This window comes from Microtus pennsylvanicus, chromosome 8, assembly GCF_037038515.1.
Source record: "Microtus pennsylvanicus isolate mMicPen1 chromosome 8, mMicPen1.hap1, whole genome shotgun sequence".
NCBI classification, from domain to species: Eukaryota; Metazoa; Chordata; class Mammalia; order Rodentia; family Cricetidae; genus Microtus; species Microtus pennsylvanicus.
In genome coordinates this window covers 44121466-44138963 of record NC_134586.1, presented here as the reverse complement: position 1 = coordinate 44138963, position 17498 = coordinate 44121466, and the positions used below count along the sequence as shown (strand labels likewise).

The following is a 17498-nucleotide window of genomic DNA, read 5'->3' as shown; positions in this document are numbered from 1 at the left end:
TTTCTCAATCAAGAGGAACTCTGCCATCTCCACCAAGAAATATTTATTCGATGTTTTATTTATGTCAGAATAAATGCAGAAAAATACAAGAAAATGATGTGCTAGAAGAAAGGGTTGACAAGGAACCCCCAATTCTACGAGATAATCCCTTCCTCAAGACACAAGGACTAAGCAAGTCCAAGGTGAAAACCAGAGACCCCCCTCCAATCAGTAAAGTACGGACTTTAGCTCTTGCAGTTACTGTGATGTAGTTAATTGGCTGCAATGGAACTAACAATAGAAGGAGCTCTATCATAGGGCATGCAAAGCCTAGTCTAGATAATTAAAATTTAAATATGGAAAGCAGAATGTTAACACTTCTATTCGTGCTTCAAGAGAATAACTTTTTTACTTTACAACAAAGAAAGAAAACAATTTAAAGAAATCAGAGAAGGCGGGTTCAAAGAAAAAGACTTAAAACACAAAGCTAGGATATCTGTCCATTTGACAGTGTTAATAAAAAACTAGCCATTGACAAGCAAATGATATCTGTAGCACACGTAAATGATTAAGGAATCATTGATAATGCACAGAGAATATCATTTTTAAAAGAATGACATCTACAGAAGGGTGAAAAATTTGGAATTAGGGAGTTAATGGCTGTTGGTGGGGTGGAATCATTCTTCTCTGGGGGATGTGGAAACTGCTTCTCTGCCCATGCACAAGTGAATGTATACATATATGAAATTGTCAAGGAATCAAAAATACATTTTTAAAGATTGTCATCTAGTAGAATATAGACAACATAGTCAACAAATTAAAAGGCTCTTGAATTTTTAAATTATATGAATAGGATTAAAATATCATAACTAATCCCAATTTTGCATTCATCAGTTTTATAAACATTAAAAACTTAAAAAGTATTCACAAGGATGCATATCAGCAGGTATTTCCAAGTACAGTCATGAAGGAATGAGAAGTTATACATGTATACATTGTGTTGGTTGTGATTAAGAAATTTAAAATGTTTGGCAGTAGTGGTTCATGTGTTCAATCCCACCACTCCGGAGGCAGATTCAAATGGATCTCTGTGATTTCGATGTCAGCTGGTCTACAGAGTTAGTTCCAGGATGGGCTCCAGAGCTACACAAAGAAACCCTATCCCGAAAAAAAGGACAAAAAAAAAAACCCAAAGAAATTTAAAATGATAAGACATTTTTAGAAGAACATGCACATGCAGTCAAAAACATAAAAAAAATGCCCCGATAGGAAATGCATTTATTTTAGAACAGTAACCAACATTATAAGCACTGAGGAAGAATGGATCCTCAGCAGGATCTTTTTCTCAGGAGGATAAATGATACTTCAAATATTCCAAATCCTAATCGATAAGTGGCAGGTAATATATCTTCATGTTTTATACATATTATTTGTACATCTAGTTTTTATTCATGGTTTTTAAAACACATTTCACCTCAAACATGGTTAAAATTAAAAAAAGAAATTGTAATCAAGAATTATTTCACAACAAAACAAAGGCAGTTATTAAAATAAGCATACTTGGGATTTTAGACACAACTTAAATATTCAGTGAAGAGAATGAAAAAGTTTTGAAAAGACTTCCAACCAACATGAAAACCTACACATTTAACATAGTAACAAATAACTAAGAAAATGTGTAAAATCCACATATCATTTCACATATTTCTTCTGTCCATATGTCTGAGTATTCCACAGTCTACTGAGCGGAACTGACAATCTCCAAAGAAAGCTGGCTTTCTGGACTATTAATAACCATGTCTTAATTTTATTACCAACAGTATTTTTAAGTGCATTAAAAATAAAATAAAGTATCTTTCTTTCGCTGATACCCAAGTGGGATAACGGCTATATTTTCTCACATTCACTCGTCTATACTGGGCACAGCAGAACTCTCCACCTCACTGAGGGAAACAGAGCCGTGAAACCTAAGACTATACAGGGTAGCCTGGGTACTGATGGCTGGTGAGGCTGACCATGCCTTCACCTTCAGGAAACTGTCAGGACTTCTCTAAACCACAGTTATCAGTCTCCTGCCAACACACAGGTCCCCACATTTATGCTTCCTTTCATTTAAACATTAATATTATAGTCTTTTCTCATTTCCAAGTTAAGGAAATCTACTGAAATAATTATTAAATATCTTCTACCTCTACCATAATTAATGATTAATAATAATGCCCTTCATTACCTCCTTACCAGAGAATAAGTAAAACATTTTTACAAAATGTCTGTACATACAAGATAAAAATCAATGAGCTTGACATAAGAAATTTTTTGAACAGACTATAATAATAAGAACACAGTCAAGCATAGTCATTACAAAAAAATGCAAAAGAATAAGCCACATACTAGATGATAAACCAATAATTTCATTGAGGCTTGTATGGGGGTAACAAGCAAATGGTATTAAGTTAAAGAACTTACACATGCTGGTTGGGGGTGGCACATGCCTTTAATGCCAGCATTCAGGAGACAGAGGTAAGCAGATCTCTGTGAATTGGAGGCCAGTCTGGTTTACAAGAGCTAGTTCCAGGACAGGTTCCAAAGCTACAGAGAAACCCTATCTCGAAAAACAAAAAAAAAAAAATAATAATAATAAAATAAAAAATAAAGAACTCACACAGTCCAATTTCAAAGTTATTTCAGAGGAACAGAAACAATAAATTAAGCTGATTATGATTCTGCACCAAAGAAACTACTAAAACAAGAGAGAGAAAAAAGAGATAGAAAACAAAGATAAAATGAAATTGAATGTCTGGTTCCAGTCTAAAAATCTCTATGTAAAGAATGTGTTTGGTTTATGTGATTCAATAAATATGGTATAGACATATTCTTCAATACCCAGGCTCAATGGGTTTGCATTAAAGGTCACTGGCAGATCACTTGTGAAAAGGCCACAAGGAAGCCACCCATATGTCATCAGGTAAGTTATTTTCTTCTTTACTGACTGTCTTTTCTATTTTGTTCAAAGTTAAAGGATGTATTTCTAATTTAAATGGTCAAGAATAAGGGACACAGGGCTATACAGGGACTTCATTTTCCTTTCAATATTAGCTCAGTACAAAATGCAGAGTTATTTTTTTTTTTTTTTGGTAAGTACTGATTTATCACCATTCTTCCTCAGGTCCAGAGCAGACTCTTGAAATATATCAATATAGAGCACACACATGCACATATATACAGGTTTTTATAGCTAAATTTTATATTAAATTGAGAATGTGATAGCTAAACTTGGTTGACTACATTTGGAATCTACTAAAGTCCATATGGGCACCCCTATGGGTTATTTTCTTGATTGGCTCATTTGAGGTCAAAAAATCAACCCTAAATTTGGGTTACACTTTCTGGTTTCAGGACATACAACAGGATAAAAGAAAAAAATTTCTACCTTCTACTTTCTAGCCCTCAGTCTTCCTGACATGTTCATCGACCCTTTGGTGCTATTAAAATCTACTTTAAGATCCCAACATAGACCAAAGATAAGGTGAGACATGTATTGTAGACCACATAACTACCAGATTTTTGGCCTTTGTGTTAGTAGACAGCCGTTGTAGCACTTTCTAGATCATAACCAATAAGCCATTTTAATAAATACACATATATAATTTACTTTATCAGTTTCTTTTCCTCTAGAGAAACCTGAGGAGGATCCAAACTTAAGTTTGTAAGTTTAAAAAATGACATAGTTTCAAAATACAAAATGACCACACAGATTTACATATGCACTTTAAAATATTGGTTTTGCATATTTACAAACATAAACTTACAGGCAAATTGAAGTTTGGCTTCTCTGCTCACTATTGTTCCAAGAGAATTTGTGGCAAAACACTGGTAACTTCCTGTATCCCAGTTTCTGTTGGGGTTAATAACTACAAGGTTTCCTCCATTCAGTTTGTAACGATGGTCCAGACTTGTATCAATATCACTACCATTCAGCTGCCATCTGAAAAGAAAATGTCAAGGTTATTTCTCTCCTTACCAGGCCTATGCTTAAATAAATGGCTCAATGCTGAAAACTCCACTTCAAACATCCGAAGACTGGAATCTCGACATCAAAAGGTTGAGACAAGAGGATTTTCACGAGCCTTAAACCAGCATAACTACCTAGTAAGACCCCCATCTCAAAAACAATAAAGACAACAAATACATATTCTTGAGAGGCAAAGAGTAAAGTTCAGTAGAAACTATAACATAGCAACATCTTAAAGTTAAAAGTGGTGAGTGGTTTTCTGAAGAGCTGGGGATAATTTAGCTTGCTCAGTAGCTCACTAGGGGAATATTTAAGTTGGGTCTATGTGAGCAAAGATGAAGCAGAAAGTTGAGGTAATTATCTCAGAAACTTCAGGCCAATCTCATGCTGATAACCACATAAGGGGTAGCACATTTCTTTGATTTATCTGGCCTGACTGAGCACATTTAATAAATTAATTGCTAACTGTTCAACTCTCCAGTTCAATTTGTCTGAGTAAAGACCTGCCCTGAGGTGTTCATTCTCCCCTTTTCTGGAGTCTCCATAGAGCTATTTACACAACAGTGCATTGCAAGAAAAGACCCTAACACCACCTAAGGGGCTGAAAAATTGAAGGAATAAACCCAGAGGGCATACACATTAATAAAAAAAAAGAAAAGAGAGAGATTTTTAAATAAAACTATAAAAGTCTTATCTTTAAATTTTAACCAATAGTAAAAGGTTTTAAACACTAAGTATATTAGGCACACCAAAGTAAATTTCTCCAATAAAAGCCCTACCCATGTGCTACCATAAAGAGACACATTCATGTTGTAAATTAATTCACTCGCCTTTTAGACAGCCAAAATCTGACCACAGATACGTATTACCTACCCAGTTTAATGTGTGATAATAATGGGCTAACTCAGCATAAAAAATTTGAGAAAATGGTTGCAATAATGCCTGCTTTATAAAGGATAACAACAGCTGTTTGAGGTCAACAGTCCTAAAACTCCTAATAGCTTTCCTCAGAGGTGTCATTGGTTTGAATTGTAGGTCATAGTTCCTCAAATATATTATAGGACATGAAAAAAAAAACTGTCCTAATTTACAAACTATTTAATGTCCCTTTCTAATAATTGTAACCCAAAATTGAAGCTAGATTGATAGTGCAGCAATAGGGTTCTCAGTGAGCATGCTCAGTGAGCACAAGCCAGGGGAAGAAAATGTTGAAAATTCTAGCACCTTACATTTTGAGTCACCCTAAAAGTCCTGCGATCCAGTGTGCAGGATGATGGTGCATAGAAAGTCAAAGCAAGTGCTGAATCAGTCACTGGGCCTGAGACTGAGACAGAGATAGTGATTCAGGCAGAGTACTCTAAATCTTTGACTGGAACAAAAGAGGAAGACCTTGAGGGACACTTTCATGAGGTCTGAGGTGGACTGTGTGGACTCTCTTCAGCAGCAAACTTGTTGGCAGGGAGGGGCTACAAATATGCAGCAGTAGCCAAGAGAGAGCTCTGTAATGCATCTCAGGGGTTTTCACAATAGTAAAATGAGATGCAGGCTGAGCCTCTGATCAAGAAATCACCAACCCCAGACAGGGATGGGAAACTAGACTTCTTCTCTGGGTAAAATTCTGAGATAAGTATGAATAAAACTCCCTCAGATAGTCTTGTTGGTCATGTGCTACAGCACTAGAGAGACAAACCCTGAACAAAAGGGCAAAAGAAACAGAAGTTTATTAAATACAGTGGTTTTATTTGGACTCAGTAGTACATTCTTAAACCAATGGTTCTTTGGCTAAAAATTAGGCCTATGAATGACTGAGTGCTGTGGATTTCTCATAGACTATATTAATGATCAAAGCACTGTGTTTTTTTTGTTTTTTGGGTTTTTTTTTTTTTTGCTGGAGAAAGGGATCTGAACCCTCTTTTCTATGAAAGCCCCACTCCAAAATAGGGTCTTAATGATCACCTGCCTCTCCCTCTTCTCTTGCCAGTATTTCTAGTTCTAAACTCCAACTCCAATGTATCCTTCTATCTCCACTCCTCCTCCTACATGCTTTCTGGTGCTGTCAGAGGTTCTGATTGTGCCTAGCCAATAGGGGGCAACCGCAGGAGTCAATGGATTGGAGTTCCTGGGTGCTGGGAGGATATGTAAAAGTTTTCCCTGTTGTTAAATAAAGGAGTCTGCTGTGTGCCTTCTACCCAAGTCCCAGTGACTGAGAAGTTGACACGGTCCTTCTCTCCTGTTCTCCTGATGAAGATATTAGAGCCCAGCAACACCTCCTGTTTTTAAAATTCAGTTCTCTTTGCCCCTGAAAAGAAAACTTGAATTTTCCCTTCCCAAAAAAGGAACCTCCTGATTTTCTGATCTCACCCAGGGAGGTCTCCTTAGGTATCAGGTGTAGGATATGCCAACCATATCCCCTTAACAATGTAGAGTTCTGAAGCTTAAAAAGGGAAATATCATATGGGTGACTGATCACTTGGATCAGTTCCTTGGGGTTGATGTCAATATTGAATAGTTTGTTCTCTACTTAGAAGAAGGGGTTGAAACGAAGGGCAGCAACCTACAAAAGAGAATATCTACCTAGACAAGGTATAGTTGCAGGAGATGAAAATTTCCCAACCGATATCCTGTTTGGATAAAAATAGTGAGACTCACCTTGTTCATATGAAAGATTTTCTTGAAAATTTAATCAGAAGAGTACTTCAGATTCAGAATGTAAGTAAGGACTTCAGCATACAACAGGAAAACTCTTCTACAAATTACATAACCAATAGGAAGGTTAAGGGATCAGTTCAGAAATTACCCTAGCAACTACCACCTGGCAAGACGGAGCAAGAAAATTACATAAATTAGAGGGCTGGAAGTACAGAAATATGGAAGACTTATTGAAGGGACCCAAAAGGTTCTTGTAAAAAGGGATGAAGAAAGTAAAAAATAAGAGTCAAAGATAATGTCGGAAACAATCCAGACTGGGAGACCCAGAAATTCCAAGCCCAAGTCATCAAGTAGAGATCACAAAAGGGGACTGTTCCAAAGAGAAATGAAAGAACATTTGTTGCAAATATGAAAAGAGGGGACACTTAAAGAGGGAATTCCCCCTTTTAAAGAGACAAAAGGAAATAGCGAGTTTCAAGGAGAAAAAAAAGGGTAAATCTTTTATCACCTAGAAGGATTCTAAAAAGATTCTTTGATAAATTGAGAAGTTGAACTACTGAGGGTGTGAAATCCCTTCCTTCCCAAAAAAAGAACCTCATGATTTTCTGATCCCACCCAGGAAGGTCTCCTTAGGTATCAGGTGTAGGATATGCCAACCATATCCCCTTAACAATATAGAGTTCTGAAGCTTAAAAAGTGAAATATCATACGGGTGACTGATCAATTGGATCAATATATATATATATATATATATATAATGTATATATATATACATACACATCTTTACGTTTTGGTACTTTAAGGTAGTAGTTTTAGGATACTGGACAACACCTAAAAGTTTTGGTAGTTAAAAATGGTAGTTTTAGAGTACTTATAATTGAAAGCAATGTAGTTGCATACAAAAAAGAGAGATATTCTTAACAATTGCTTCAAATACTGGATGCAGGAAGAGGTCAAATGACTCAGTTGAGGATAGGACTTAAAAGGGAATGGGAGGGGGGAGGGAGTGGGGATTTGGATTCATATTTTTTTAAAATCTAATTTTAAAAAAAGCTGAACTTTTTGTCTCTTTACAGCTTCTAACTTCAGAGCAGAAGATGAAAGAAAACCTGGTTTGGGTGGAGCAAGGAAATAGGTAGAATGTTAAAGATTACTCCTACAGAGAGCAGTCTTCAAACTTTGGGGAATATAGTTATCAGAAAACTATATCCCATTCCTCTGCAAGGGAGAAATGGATTGTCTCCAAGTATCAAATGTATTCTTAAGAATAGACTCTCAAGGATGCCATCAGGAATGGTCCAGTGGTAAAAGAAAGCAGAGAAGTATTTCCTTCACAGTGGGAAGATTAGTGACCATAAAAAAGGAACTGTAAAAACAGACTATCCTTCCTCAGGGGTTCATAAAGTCCCCTAGTTTGTTTAGCCAAATTTTAGAAGAAATTTAAAAATTTCCCTGGTCCTTTGGAAATCATGCTCCTCCACCACAAGATTTATTAATCTTGGGAGCAAAAGAATGAAATTACTAGCTTGCCAATAACCTTATTACAGTTACGTGGGGATGGGGGACTCAGAGTTTCTAAAAAGAAGTCACACATTGCAGGAAAGGAAATAAATGCTTAGATCATCTGGTTAGTTTAGTGAACTAAGAGCTATGTTCTAGAAGAGTGTTGCAATTAATACCCAACTACCCCAAACCGGGAGAACATAGAAAATTCTCAGGCTCAATGGGGCTTTATAAACTCTGGTTTGACTCTTGTGCTATCCAAACTAAAGGCTATAATGAGAAACTCCCAGATGAGGAGCCAGATCTTCTGTGGGAGGGGAAAACACTTAAGCTGTTAAAGTCTTAAACCAAGAATTAATAACTGTTCCATATTGGGCTTGCCATCTTTTGACAAGTACTTTCATTTTCCAAGTGTGGACAAAACTACTTCTTTCTGAATCCACTCTCTTGGGATTAGGGGTCAAAAGGCAGCTCATAGTCTCTTTGTCAGAACCATTAGATCCCATCTCAAGGGGAAGGTTGGAATACATTCAACTCTACTGCTACTGCTCTCCTTACTTAAAAGAGCTAAAAGTTAACCTCAGGTGTCTGTCTAATTATAAGTACTCCTCACCAACTAAGATTGCTCCTACAGCAGAAGGCTGAAAGATGGCTAAGTTACTCTGGAATCCCAAAATATTAAGCTATTCTCTTAGACAAAGATGATTTAATTTAGCCACTAGTGACTATTTAAAAACTGTTGAGTTCCTAAATGGAGGGACTCATTCTGTGCCTTCTGTACCAAACCAAGGTCTACCCCAACCTGAGAGAGACTCCCTTTCTTCCAGGACCCAACTATTTACAGATTCTTGCTAGAAACCCGAGGGGAAAGTGAATGTGTACTCTGTGATTGATAAAAATATAGAATCTGAACAACTGACAAATAACTAACCATTGCAAATGTGATTTATTTGCCTTAAACCAGTTCCTTGAAAACTTAAAGGGAAAGGTGGGGCTGTATATATGAATTCCTGGTATGCCAAAATTCATAATTTCAGAAAACTCTGGTCAGAAAGAGCGCTAATTAATACAAAGCATAAAAATTGATACACAAATCATTTAGTGCCCAGGAATTAAAATACAATTACGTGAATGAATTATAATTTTATGAGTTTCTAGGTATTAAAGAGGCCACAGCTTTGGAGCACAGGGAAACAGACTAGCTGATGAAATACTCAAATGGAATGGGTCAAATATTCTTCTACCACATTAAACAAGAGTGACTGATAGGTTTATGGGCAGGGAGATTAGAAGCTCAAGTGTTCCCATTGCCATTCTGATGGATTTCAGAATGCTGTGAAGGAATTCATGATCTTCCTTTTCCAAGATAAGAGGGCCTAAATGCTTCCCTCCTATCAGTCTATGTCCCTTTTGTTCCCAGCCACAAAGGAAATGAGGCAACCTTAAACCCCAGCTATTCTACTTCTCTTGAGAAGAAATAATTACATCTCCTGATGTAATTTGAAAAATGGGGACAGGATTGTGAAGTCTTTGGAAATGCAATTGGATATAAGGCCTCCGTGACTTTGAACAGATGCCACACAACACTAAGCTTAGTAACACCAGGACACTGTGGTGACATTGGGGGTGGACCTTTCCTGGAGATCTTATTGGTCATTTGGAATGGGACATGTGCTTTGGCTAAATTGGCTACATTTTCACTACTGTATAACCACAATCTACCTACATTCAACCAAAATTGTCTCCACAAAAAAGAGAGCTTAAATCTCCAGGATGGTCATTTGATCCTCACGTTAGTATAGATTCAATAGGAATGTCATAAGGAATTCCCAATGAATTAAAAGTAGGAATTGAATAGGATTTGAGTCAGTGCTACTCTAATAGTCTACCATACCTGAAAATGTACATTGTATAAATTATATACTTACACATATACACATAATAAATATTATACAAAATGTACAAATGTATACTGGGGCATAGATGTGTGTGTGCATAGAGATACAAATAATAGATGAAGGGGTGTGTGTGTGTGTGTGTGTGTGTGTGTGTGTGTAGAAAATATATTACAACCAGCAAAGGTTTGTAAATTATATCAAGGATGCTATCTAGGGTATAGTAAATCAACTAGATACCATTATCAGAAGTGCATGGGAAAGCTGACCAGCCCTAGACATGATGCTGGCAGTAAAAGAAGGAATCTGTGTGACGGCAAGTAGTCAGTCTTGTACTTGTGTTCCTAATAATGTGGCTCATTGCTACACTATCATAAATTCTCTTTGGGGACTAACTCCATTTCCCAATGCACTAGCTGGAAATTCAGGTATATGGTTCGAAACACAGTTTGAAAAAGAAAAAAAAAAAAAGGAAAAGTGTAGTGACCTCCCTTGCTAAAGTCTAAAATAACAAATTTAGCTTTGTGATTCCATGCATACAAGAGACAACACACAGACTCACTGAAACAGCCATCACATAAAAAGCACCTACACTACGCTAATGTTCTTGTGAGTACCTCAGGTACAAGAAAGTCAGGCACTATGAATTGAATTTGAATGAAACGAAGAATGTGTATTATAAAAGAGGATGGATTTATGGGAAATGCAACAAAATGGAGACTTTTCTACTAAAGAGTTCAATAAGACAAAGAAAAACGTCATCTTAGAAGAAACATTTAAAGCATTATTTGCTAAATATCTCTTCTAAGTCAGCATTTTTCTGAAACAAAAATAGACGTTCAAATTGTATTTTCCCCCGCAGCTGTGCTTTTCTGAATCAGCCAACTGTAGCATGAGAAGAAGCAGAGCTCTGACCCATCACGGTTGGGCACAGGACCCTGGGGATTAAGGTTAAAAAAACACAAGACATTTTCTGCCGGGTGTGTTTGCTTGCTTGACTTTGTAAAGCTGCACACCTTCCTACAGAAGCAAAAGATTTTGTCAAAATACTTTGAATGGTGTGGTAATTTCTTTGTGATTCAAGCTCCATTCCTAACAAGACTGGTCCTTTATCACCTACGTGAGCATAAGAAAATTATCCAACTTCCCTGAACCTTAATCTTTCACATGTAAAAGAAACAGAGTTTCAAGTTCCTAACAGATTTTTTTTAGACAGCTGCATACAAAGCTGGTGCGCACGGGAATTCCTGCCCAGGGTCCATGTCACTGCCAACACAGGAAGTGGCTTCCATCATGGCTACATGACCCTCGCCTGCTCTCTTCCATGTTCCTGGTCATCTTCTCTCATGTTGAACAGACTGTTTTGAACATATGGATTCAACATGTGTGCCTATCCTGAGAAGTTATCCAAAGAAGTATAAAACACATGTTAGACTTGGCTTGTGAAGAACAAATCAGATAGCAAACCAAGTTAAGTAAGTGTAATTCTTGTGATAAACATGGTTTGTCAACTATGAAGAAACTAAGTCAATAACTTAATAGAGAAAATGTTTCTAAACTGAAGTTAGGAGAGATAGATTTAATTTTATACACTTTTGAATCATAGACTATATCAAAGGGTATTTGTGCTTGTTTTCTCTCTTCCTCACCCCTTGTGTATGTGTGTGTGCATGTGTGTGTGTGTGTGTGTGTGTGTGCACATATGTGCTTGTATACACATACATATATGGATACCAGAGGAGAATCCTGGTTGGCCACTAAAAATAAAAAATAAACAAATAAGAATAAGAGAACAGTCTCTCATCTCTCACTGGCCTAGTCTTGCCAAGTGGGGTAAGTTCGGCAGTCCGGGAACCACCGGGAGCCAAGTGGCTCTACTTCTCCAGCACCAGGATTACAAGGCACTCCACCATGCTCAGGGGTTTATAAGGGCTGGAGGATCTGAGGATCTAACTCAGAGCCTCTTTCTTGCAAGGCAAGCACTTCACTGGCTGCACTATCTTACTAGCCTTGTATGTTTTTATTACCTATGAAGTACAGATTTTAGAGGGAAAAATAGCAGCATCATAACTGAGGAAATAGACTGTTAGGGACCTAAGTATGTCTAATGTCTTCATTTAAAAACTATGTTTTTATATTTAGCTAATGAATAATAAAGGCTCAATGGCTGTGTGGGAAACTATAAAAATAAATAAAAAATATTGAGAATCACTTCCTCTTGCCTATTTAATAGCTTAAAAGATTTAAGAGATCATAAAATATTTGGGGCAATACTTTATGTTAGTAAGTGTCTACAATCTAAAAGCCATCATTCCTAAATTTCAAGTAAAGAACCAAAAATGGAAAGATTATTCTATTATGTATAAATGTTTCAGACTTCCTTTACCTCGGTTTTTCATCATATGGGCACAATTGCTAGATTACTTTACTATGCACAAAAGTAAAAAGGCCTTTCTTTAAAAAATGTCTCTGTTACAGCAAATGTGCCTGGGTGCTTCCACAACAAACTCTTCAGAGCTAAGATGTTCTTGAGCTATGTTGAAGAATGTTAATTTTCACAGAACATAATTATTTTTCACCTTCTAAACACTAAATCTCTATCATTCAATGCAACACATCCCCTGGTGTTAGAAAATATCTCAGTGTCTTATTAAATATTGATATTTCTTTTCACTTGCTGAAAGTTATATGTAAAGTTATATAAAAAACTCAAAAGAGTTTTTTTTTTTCAACTCTGAGATGTGTATGTTAGCTCTGGGATGGGAATTCCAAATGCTATTTTATTCTGAGAAACAAAATTGTGTACCCAGGATTGTCAAGCAAAGTCTTTATATTTGAGACTGATTTGTAGGTACGTCTCATATTTTCATCTGCATAGAAACAAATTTGGGGCTTGAAAAAATGGCTTAGTGGATAGGGATACTGGCGGCTCTGGCAGAGGACTTAGATTTGGTTCCTAGCACCTACACCAGGCAATTCACAACTGACTCTAACTCTAGTTACAGGAGAGCTGACAGTATTGCAGCTTCTGTTAGCATTTCATGCACATGGTTTACACAAACTCATACCAGCATACACATGTATACATTCAAATAAAACACATAAAATATCATTAAGAGAAAATAATCTAGAAAACTGAAGACATGATAGCTCCTCCTTAATAAAATATATGGCCAAGTAAATCTGTAAACCAGACACATTTTATTTGCTGGAAATTTCAATCTCATTTTTTCAGACCAGAACAATCCAATAAACTGGCAAGTATGTCCAAATTGTAGCTCACGGGCAACATGTTCCTAAGAATAGTTACAAATGAGGGTAAAAACAAAAAAAATTCTAAATTTTCGTTTAACATTATTAAATTGTTTTTGCAAAGTTTTAAACTCAGTTGTGTGATTCTTGAGTGTGAACTTCAGGTCTCAAAGAGTTTCAGTGCCTGAAGAATGGACTCAGCTTGAAAGTAAATACAGGGGTTACATCATACATTAAGGTTACAAACTTGAGAACTGTTTAGAATGTGGTATATTTTTTCCATTTTGTAAATTGATTATTCTATGTAATACTTTCAGATTTCGTTTTTGATCAAGAAATTTTAAAATTCATAAAAAAAAAACACTCAAGTATCAAAGTGCAATCTTGCTGAAGTCTGGGCATAATTTCAAGCTTCCCAAGAGTGAATTTACACACCTAAACTCTATTCTGGAAGCCTATTCCCTGAGACTTGGACCTAATGCAGACAGAGCCACGGCTCATGGAGCTGCACAGAGCAGAATTTCAATCATATAACATTTACCTTGTGCTTCAGAAGCTGACTAACCTTGTTTCTTTAGCTTGTGGTAAATGTCATAGGATTAAGCACGCCTGCATAATCATGTTGTAACACTCTAGAATGATCTTACAAGTTTATCGCCAGCCTTTGGTGTTCAAATGCTTCTTCTACATGGTTGGAGGTTTGTTTTATATGATCTGTAAGGGTGTCACAGTTTACCATTCCTTGCATCAGGAGCTGACTGATTCTCAGTGGAGGAACACACCTGAACCTGACTTTCTGGACCAATTTGGATCTGAACAAATACTAGAAATGATTATTTTGAGAGATAAAACTAGGGAACCGAGATTTCTGGCCTACAAGAGAAAGCGTACATTTGACTCATACACTTTTTGTAAATCTTTTAGGTCCTCAGTATAACAGGAAAACTGCTAAGAAAGGAAAGGGAGAGGGATAATCGGGGAATGGAGTAGTAGAGCTGAATGCAGATTGCCATCTGAAGACAATTATTTAGGGTAGCAACACACATGGGGGGCAGTGGTCTCTGTTTAGACTATGAGGAATATGTAAGCATTTCAAAATGGGTAGTAACTATTTCTAAACGACAAACATTCTAAATGTTATTTTCAATAAGCTAAAACAACTATAGGTAAAAAATATACAAATAATTGTCTTCCAAAATACTGAACAAGTTAAAGGGAAGGAGGAAGGAAGACAAAGAATGGTGTGTGTGTTTGTGTGTGTGTGTGGGGGGGTATGTGGGTGTGGGTGTGGATGTGGGTGTATGTTTGACACAAATTCCTTTACTATGCTAAGCAGAAAACCCTATCTTTTAAGATTTAATGCTACTGCTTACCCAATCTGGTGACCATATCTGTTCTTAAAATTCTAACATCTGGTATCATATTACTGTTGACAGAAGTTTCAACCAATCAGCCTACACATATGCAGGTTCCATGTAGTCTCCACTGGGTATGGACAAGGCCAAGTGGCAAACAACAGGCAAAGAACGAACAAGTGTTTTCATATACTTATGATTACCTGTTATGATTAGCTCTGACAACGTCTTAAGCAGCACCGCACAAGTATGTGTGGTCTAACAGCAGTGGATACAAACCTACACATCATTTTCTGTCACTGTGATTTCAGGCAATGAAGGACGCTGCCATCTGAATTTGGTAAACAATTAGGGAGCTTCATCCTTTGGAACTGAAACTAACAGACCTAAATAATAAAGTACATAGTATTGAGCAGTTTTAAAAATAATCACAAGATATAATTAACCTCACAGTGGATTGCGTGAAGTAACTGTCTTTGAGATGCCAGCTTTACCATACAAAATCTGGTGAGTGAACCCCAAGCATAAACAAGAAGTTGGAGAAAAATAAATTTTACATTTTTCCCCACAGGATAAAACAAAACAGAAAGGAATCAAATTATACCAGAATCTTTGGGGGTTTGGAGTTGTGTTTGGGAAATAAGCCCATGCTAAGCGCTCGTTAAGGCAATAGGCGATCCTTTATTTGGGCTTTGACAGAAAATTTAGTAATGTAATCACAGAAGCAATCTGGGGTTTTAGAAGCAGCTTTCAAGTTAATAAGCAAATGCATTTGTGGTTGGTGCAATGTTTGTTATTGTGTTTACTGAAGTGATGAGAATAATTGCAGCCTTTGAAAGAATGAATGTATGAATTTACATATTCAATACTTTATCCAAAAATAACTATTTAAGCATCAGCAATAATTGAAATGAGTTAACTTTGGATACTATGTTTAAAAAAATCATTGTAAAAATGTATTTCATAATGCAGACTGCCAGTTTTCATTTACTAATACATCTTAAATATGAATACACACACATACACACACAACAAATATACTACAGATTGGTTGTACAATCAACTAAAACCGCTCTAGGTTTTATATATATAATAACCTAGTTCAAATCCATCAGTGATTGTCTTAATACTATTCTAAGAGTTATGCAATTTGCTTGGAAGATTTGCATTCCCCACATAAATTTGAAATTTTCTGGTAAGATTTTCCATGTTCTCCTCTGAAGTCTCTATGCATCATGTGATTCTGACACAGGAAATAAGAACATCCTGTGCCCAATCAGTCAGTCGTTAAGCATGCAAAAATGAGCCAGTTAATATAATTTAATTTTAATCAATATGATTCATATCACCCTCTCCATTCTACCTAAAAACATAACAAAAAGCAAAAATATGTGATTTATTGGGTTACATGATACCTTTAATGTCTGAAAGTTATTGTTTATCTTCCTATTTAATGTGTTCTATTCACAATACTGGTGTTTATTTCACATTTTTCTGATATGACCAGAAACAACTGATGACACTAACTGGAAATATGAATTATTTTATGAGAGGTGATATTGTGGGGAAGCTACAGGAAGTTTAGATTCCTTTAAGCAATCTCAAGATGAACTTTTGTCAAATGACACCAACAAGGAGAACTTAATCCAAACTATAATATCTAGAAAAGAATAAATTACTACATTGTAGCTGTAGTTTTACAATAACACTATTTAATTCTGAAACATGACCTCCTTCTCAATCCCCGTCTTTTCTTCTTGTCAGTTTCATTATGGATCTTTTTCAAGCCACTCAGTAAGCTCTCAGTGTTTGCTAGCGAGCTACAGTGAGCATCATTATCCTAGGAGAATGACATCCTATTAGGACAGTCACAGTTCATTGTGTAATACAGGAATGGTAAGATGCCATGGCCAGGCACATGGCAGTAAGAAGCTGAGAAGTGAGAACAGTGGGAAGGCTTAGAAACAGGATGGTGGTATAGCCTTGTTTTTAATACCTTGTGTGAGGTATCTACTTCTATCAGCCTCAGAAACTATAGAGATGGGTTTTTTGATGTTTTGCAACTATTTCAGTGAATTTTTCACTGCTCTTAGTGACTAAGTGTAATTGTGCGAACCAGAGCTCTATAACGGTAGAAATTACAATGTCAAACATAACTGAGCCTAAGAGTCCAGGTTTAGAAAACTGGCAGAAGTGATGACATGTACTTAAGGGTTATGATAATTTAGAGGAAAATAGCTCTTATTTGCTACATAGTGTCAACAGATCTACATAGTAATAGGAATTATGCAAGGATATAATGCACAAACTAAATTAAAACTTAAGTATAGGTTATCATGTGATTTAGTATATAATGAATAGAAAATAGCATATAAAAACATATGTGATATGTTATATTATATCTATATTTATAATTTCTAAAAAAATAACTGTATATACATATATTGTATATCATCCACATATATGGTAGAAATACAGCCAAATGTAGTGTTATGAAGAGGATAACGTTTAGCATTCTTTGTGGATGTGTTTGTGTGTGTGTCTGTGAAGAGACAAGAAATAAACTTCCTTTTTATCCACTCTTTGAATAAGTGATGAACAAAAATTATTGTATTACTTTATTTTCCATTTTTATACTAACCACAAATATTTAACTAACAATAATTTAAATACATGCAAAATTTGGGCTCATCCCTTGAAATCCTGCTTAAAGTAAACCAGAAAAGTCTCCATTTATGTGAAAAGTTTATCTTAGATCTTCTGCTTTCAAGACTCCCCACACTGTATTTCATTAAAATATCTTACCTATTTGAAAGAGCTCAATGAGATTGATATTCTGTTTGCTCTCTTGGG

At 36.1% G+C, this 17498-nt stretch overlaps 1 protein-coding gene across 3 annotated transcripts in view; it reads right to left on the bottom strand.

The window, feature by feature from the left end:
- Window positions 1-17498, bottom strand: part of Cntn3 (contactin 3) — a 365078-nt gene that overhangs the window by 231021 nt on the left and 116559 nt on the right. For 2 of the 3 annotated variants that reach the window (XM_075983332.1, XM_075983333.1), the window contains exon 4: window positions 3789-3964. The exons of the other annotated variant lie outside the window; for it this stretch is intronic. In XM_075983332.1, coding sequence (XP_075839447.1) covers window positions 3789-3964 — 176 coding nt within the window. The remainder of the gene's footprint in view (window positions 1-3788; window positions 3965-17498) is intronic. 3 annotated transcript variants of the gene reach the window in all.